This window comes from Chenopodium quinoa, unplaced genomic scaffold (genome assembly GCF_001683475.1).
Source record: "Chenopodium quinoa cultivar QQ74 unplaced genomic scaffold, ASM168347v1, whole genome shotgun sequence".
NCBI lineage: Eukaryota > Viridiplantae > Streptophyta > Magnoliopsida > Caryophyllales > Amaranthaceae > Chenopodium > Chenopodium quinoa.
The window spans coordinates 1,362,156-1,368,155 of NW_018744874.1; the positions used below are offsets into that span (position 1 = coordinate 1,362,156).

Sequence of the window (6,000 nt, forward strand, 5' to 3'; positions counted from 1 at the left end):
GAGCGGAGTATTATTATTGATCTTTTGTTTTTTCTTGAAAGGAGTGAATTTGATTTATAAAGATTGGTCACCCCATGCATAAATAATATAGAGTTATGTAATTGCCATTTTGTTTTTGTATAAGAAAACTTCAAAACTCTGTGCATCATTCATTGGCTATTCGAATAAAAAGAATTTAATTTTTATTAAAAGTAAGTGCAAAAAGCATAGGTCCATGGAAATCAGGTACTCCACTTGCATTGATAATTTCACTCCGTATATTTTATGGTCCTACCAAAAATTAATCATGAGATAATTATGTATTATAAAATTACTAATTATACAATTCTTGTACTTTATATTAATATTGATCGATTTTGGCATGAATCATGTGAATTCTCCTAATATTTGTTGTTATTACATTATGTAATTAATTTCCATTAATTTATGTTTGTCATTTGATCGCCCTAACGTTGTTTAAATAGGGGGAAAGGGAATAACACTTTTATTCCACACAGCAAACCATCAACATTCAACAGTATCTCATCCTAAGATTAGTTTCTGTCAAAAAAATAAAAATAAAAAGAAAATAAATTTAAAAGATCAGAGATTTGCAAATATGGAATCTTACATCAAAATCCTCTTCATTGCTCTTCTTTCTCTTAACTTGGTAATATGCTATATTGCCTTTCATTATTGCATAATAATTACTCCATCTTGTTAAAATCATCATACTATTTCTTATGAATCTGTGCATGTACGAGTAATTAAATACAAAAATATGTTTTATGCATGTATTTATATAATTAAGCTAATCTATGTAGTAGCATAGTATGATAAAAGAGAGTGCTTAAAAAAATAAAATTGTGGAGCACATAGTCATGATCACATATTATCGTGAGAAATTCCAAGTTTCTCAATTAACTTAAGAAACAATTAGCGGTTTTACCTTTAGCTTAAACCGCTACATAAATAGCGCATTACCCTAAACCGTTACTTGAAATGGTTATTTAGGGGTGAAACCTTTTACTATAATATTACACTTATAACTCTTTGAAAAACAAACTTTTTTTCTCATATTGAGTAACTAGGGCGACCTCTGCTACTATATTAATAAAATTTTAAAGGAAATGGTTTATAATTTTAAAACTTTTGGTGTACAACCTATTACACATTGAATATTCTCATTGATAATATATTACAATTTAGGGAGTGATTTTTTTTTAATTCTTTAATTACAAGCTTAGTTTAGTACTTACAGAGTGATGCATGGTTTAATTTGAATTCCATCTACCTTATTTTAACTTAGTGTGAAAAATCAAAGGGTGTTTTTAAGATGTACCCTACACTTTTTCATGCATGTACATGTAATTTATATATTTACCTATGTGAAGTGCTTCATTCATTTTTTACTAAAGGGTTTGTATTCAATTGTATCATTCCTTAACATTGTCGTCGTCTATACCATTTTCTATAAAGTCCATAAGCTTTTATCTGTGAAAATGATGTACAACAAATGGCCGAATGTCATTGCTATACAATAATCTTTGTTTATTCTAATAACAACCTTAATTTTTTTACTATTAGGCCATGTTTTGCTCACCTTATTTCCACTTATTTCAAGGTTAATAAGTTCAGATAAGTGTTAATAAGTTTAGATAAATTCATATAAGATAAGTTCAGGAAAAATAAATTCCGATAAGTTGTGATAAGAGTTAACCAGGGCTACCCAAGTTTAATTTATAACTAAATTAGAACTGGTTAATAAGTTTAGATAAGTAAAAATCGAATTACCCTTTAAATTGTCCATTATATTATTCAAATTACTCTAGTTTCACTCAAACATACGGAGTACGAGTATTATTATTAATGTCAATTTATAAATGTACAGCTCGCGAGCCCAAGTGATGGGAGGAAAGACCCGAAAACATATTGGGGAGACATGATGAAGGATCAACCGATGCCTGAAGCTCTAGAAGATTTCATAAATCAAAGTTCTTATGAAAAGAGAGAAACAATCAAAGAATTCATCAAAGACTTTGATCCAATTCCTAATATTTCAGTTTACCATGATGATAGTGTGAATTCCAAAGAATTGAAATCAAAGAAGGCAGATTGCAAGGAAGAACATCATGATAAACTAGCATCAAAGAAATTTGACGACGAATTTGAACCAATCCCTAATATTTCTGCTTACAATGACTAATTAGACAAAAGAAAAAAGAAATGCATTGGATTATATATATGTATTATTTCAGGTTTGTAACACTTGCTTGTGTATTTTCCTTATGTTTGTGTGCCATCCTAAAAGAGGTCTCGTTATGTACGTGACCTGAAGGTTTTACTCGGTTTATAATAATTTGCGCAATTCAGATTTTATTTTCACATTTTCTTTTTGTGAGAATACTCGTGTAATAGTTATATGAGTGCAGTTTTCTGATGTATCGTTAATAAAATCTTTTAATATATGTGTCCTGAGATCATCTGTTCATCTCTATATATGAACTATATAACGAGGGAGAACTATATATGAAGATTAAAGAAAAAGTTATCATTTTGTATGAATAGTTTTATGAGTCTATGACCAAAGAGAACCTTTATTTTTTTTTTTTAACAGGTTAAGAGAACTTTAATCACCCAAAATTATCCACAAACTCTAATGTAATACGGAGTAATGAACTTTAAAAACTTTATTTAATAAATGAACTCCAATGTATGATCGCACAAACTTTAATGTAATCCTTAACGTTTGAAGAAATTATCAGTTGGGTGTGGCCCAAATTTTAGCCTATTATCCTGTGGAACATCTGTTCATGTTCAACAAAGTATAATCTTTCGGATACATGTAGCATGAATACTTTAGCCTATTATCCGGTGGAACATCTGTTCATGTTCAACAAAGTATAATCTTTCGGATACATGTAGCATGAATACAATAATAATGGAGGAATTTTTAGAATCTTCTGGTCATTTCTTCCATATTCCATCTACAACTATAAATATAAGTCAGGCATTCTTAAATCAAAGACATTATTAACAATTTGGTCCTCTCCACTCAACGAACTTATCTAGTTTGTTAAACTTGATTAGACATGGTTATCCCGGATTTTCATGACGTTGTATATAGAAAATGAATAAATTCAAATAAGCATTAACATCTCCAAGTAAGATAAGGTTCGAAAAATTAATTAAATCCATACCATAGGTAAAAAAATAAGGATTATTCACCTTTAATTTACAAGTTAAAAATAAGTTAATTTAAGGTGAGATGGTATAAATTGAGATAAAATCATAATATAAGTTCAAATAACTGATACGTATGAAAAGATTTTATTTGTTAATTATCACTGGTTTATTATTGACATTTTGTTTTTGTCACTGAATTTGATTTTAAAAGATTGCTCACAGGTCACGCATAAATGATGTAGCACAAATGCACAGTACACCTTATTATTGTCTTTTTAGTAAAGGAGAAGATGGTGTGCATTATTTATTGGCTATTGTATAAAAAAAAAATTAATAATAATAATTTTTCTAATAACATTGGTAAAATAGCAGCAAGTATATTTGGAAAATAGGTAATCCACTTGATAATTTTTATATTCATGGTCTGCCACTAAAAATATTTACCAAATAAGATTTTTATTTTGTTTATTATTATATAACAAATTTTCATACATTATTTTATTAATATATCCTGGCATGAATAATGTGAATTCTACTATTATATGTTCTTACATCAAATAATTGATTTATTGATTGTCGTTTGCTTGCCCTAAAATTCTATAAATAGGGTACACAACAATTCAATAATACTTCGTATATATCATACTAAAAGATTACTACTAGTAGTGATTTGCAGATAGATATGGAATCTTACATCAGAATCCTCTACATTGCTCTTCTCTCGCTTATCTTGGTAAGCACTACACAACTATTATTATTATTTTTTTCTTAATAGACCTAACAATTAAATTAAGAAGGCTTGAAATATAGAATATACGATCTCCAGTACATAGAATCGACTAATTAATAAAGTATGGAATGTAGTGTATATAGTTAAAATAATTTTTTTCCCTAGTTTTATGTTATCTTTTGCTTTCTCATAATCACATTGTTAATGCATAGTATAACATTACGAGTTTTAGTAACACTACACTTAATTATACTTCCTCCATTTCATATCATATTACACATTTTATTTAGGCATATTTGTCAATGCATACTTTTTTAATCCAAATATTCTTCATCATATATTAGCGGTTAATATATTTTTGATATTTGAACAATACATAAAAGAGAATGCTAATAATAACCAAATACTAGGTAGACTCGAATTTTATTTTATTTTATTTTATTTTATTATATTATTATTATTTTTTTATTTTATTTTTTGCTAAGACTATGTTTTACAAGTTATTGTTATACTCTATGTGCTTCGTGTTAATATGGGAGAATATTTTAAATTATTTTCAATTTATAAGAAAGAAAATGTCAAATTGGGTCTTATTGTAAGATGCACCCTAATTAAGCTTATTCATGCACTTTTTATATTGCTACATAAACACGTACTTGTTTATTAGTGTGTACGAGGTTATTCAAGTTAATTGCCTTTAAATTTGTTCCTTCAAATTATTTTGATCTAGTCCTAATTAAAATGTACTTAGTACGAAGGGTTTGTTCTTATTTACCGAGCTCAGCTGAACTGAACTAAACTAAATTGAACTGAATTGTTTATAAGAGAAAGAAATTAAAAACGGAGTAAACTGAAATGAAATGAAGTAGTGAATTGAAGAGAACATGCCCAAAGTATGTATTAATAATGTCAATTTACAAATGTACAGCTCACGAGCTCGAGTGAAGGGAGAAAAGACCCGCAAACATATTGGGGAGACATGATGAAGGGGCAGCCGATGCCTGAAGCTCTCAAGGACTTTATAAATCAGAAGTCTTACGAAGGTCATGAAAAGAAAGACACGATAATTACAGGTTTTATCAAAGACTTCGATCCAATTCCTAATATCTCAGCTTACCATGATGATAATGCGATGAAGTCAAAGGAAATGAAATCACAAAAGGCAGATTGCAACGACTTAGTGCACCATGATAAACTAGCGTCCAAGAAGTTATTCGATGATGAATTTGAACCAATCCCAAATGTTTCTGCTTACAATGAATAATTAGAATAATATATTTAATGCATTGTTATGCATTGATGATGGATTAATTATATGTCATGTATTTCAGGTTTGTAACACTTGCTTATTATGTATTTTTCTATATGTTTGTACTGTTTCCCATCCTAAAAGAGATCTCGATCTCTTACCTAATTAAAGTTTTATTTGATAATGCGCGTAATTTTGATTTATTTTTCTCATTTTCCTTTTTGAGAGTACATTCTCTACTTCTCTAGGATCTTTTACTAAAATGACTACTTTTACAAAATTATTTACCAAATGGGCTACTTATTAATATTAATTCCAAAATTAACTAACTTATTAACTTAGAAGGAAATTATTTATTTCTTATTTTCCTTTGAACTAGTTTGGTTTACTTTATGGGATTTTTTTAAAGAAATTTTTTTTTTTTGGGGGGGAGGGGGATTCTAATGCCATAGTTTAAGATATCCAATGATGAGAGGGTAGCTAGGTTGTTTTTCGTAGGGTGTGCTTTTATTTTCTGTTTTGTTTGTTTTCTTATCTTTGTTTTAATTTCTGTAAGTGTGTTTTTCTTTTGTTAGGGGTTCTCCCCTGTTTTAAACAAAAAAAAAGATATCCCATTAATTTGAAAAATAATATTCAACAAAATATATTTGCAACAATTCTCTGGAGACTCTACTTAAATTAGGCAAAAAAAACAAAACAAAAAAAAAAAAAACATGTTTCAAAAAAAAAAAAACTGAGAACATATTCATTGTCTACCATTATATATCACATAACTATGTGTAAATTTGATTTAATATACACATTAAACTCAAAAATATTCTAATTAGATGACATTAACAGATAGTATACAATTAAT

General features: G+C 28.1%; 2 protein-coding genes across 2 annotated transcripts; both read left to right on the top strand.

Annotated features, from left to right (window-relative positions):
- Window positions 1-476: 476 nt before the first annotated feature.
- On the top strand, window positions 477-2,454 carry LOC110705059 (organ-specific protein S2-like). The gene is made up of 2 exons (XM_021882888.1): window positions 477-649; window positions 1,871-2,454. The coding sequence occupies exons 1-2, from the start codon at window positions 599-601 to the stop codon at window positions 2,183-2,185; spliced, it is 366 nt and encodes a 121-aa protein (XP_021738580.1). The 5' UTR covers window positions 477-598; the 3' UTR covers window positions 2,186-2,454.
- A 1,302-nt stretch (window positions 2,455-3,756) lies between these two features.
- LOC110705060 (organ-specific protein S2-like) lies at window positions 3,757-5,337 on the top strand. Its single transcript, XM_021882889.1, has 2 exons — window positions 3,757-3,898; window positions 4,824-5,337. The coding sequence occupies exons 1-2, from the start codon at window positions 3,848-3,850 to the stop codon at window positions 5,157-5,159; spliced, it is 387 nt and encodes a 128-aa protein (XP_021738581.1). The 5' UTR covers window positions 3,757-3,847; the 3' UTR covers window positions 5,160-5,337.
- The last annotated feature ends 663 nt before the right edge of the window (window positions 5,338-6,000 follow it).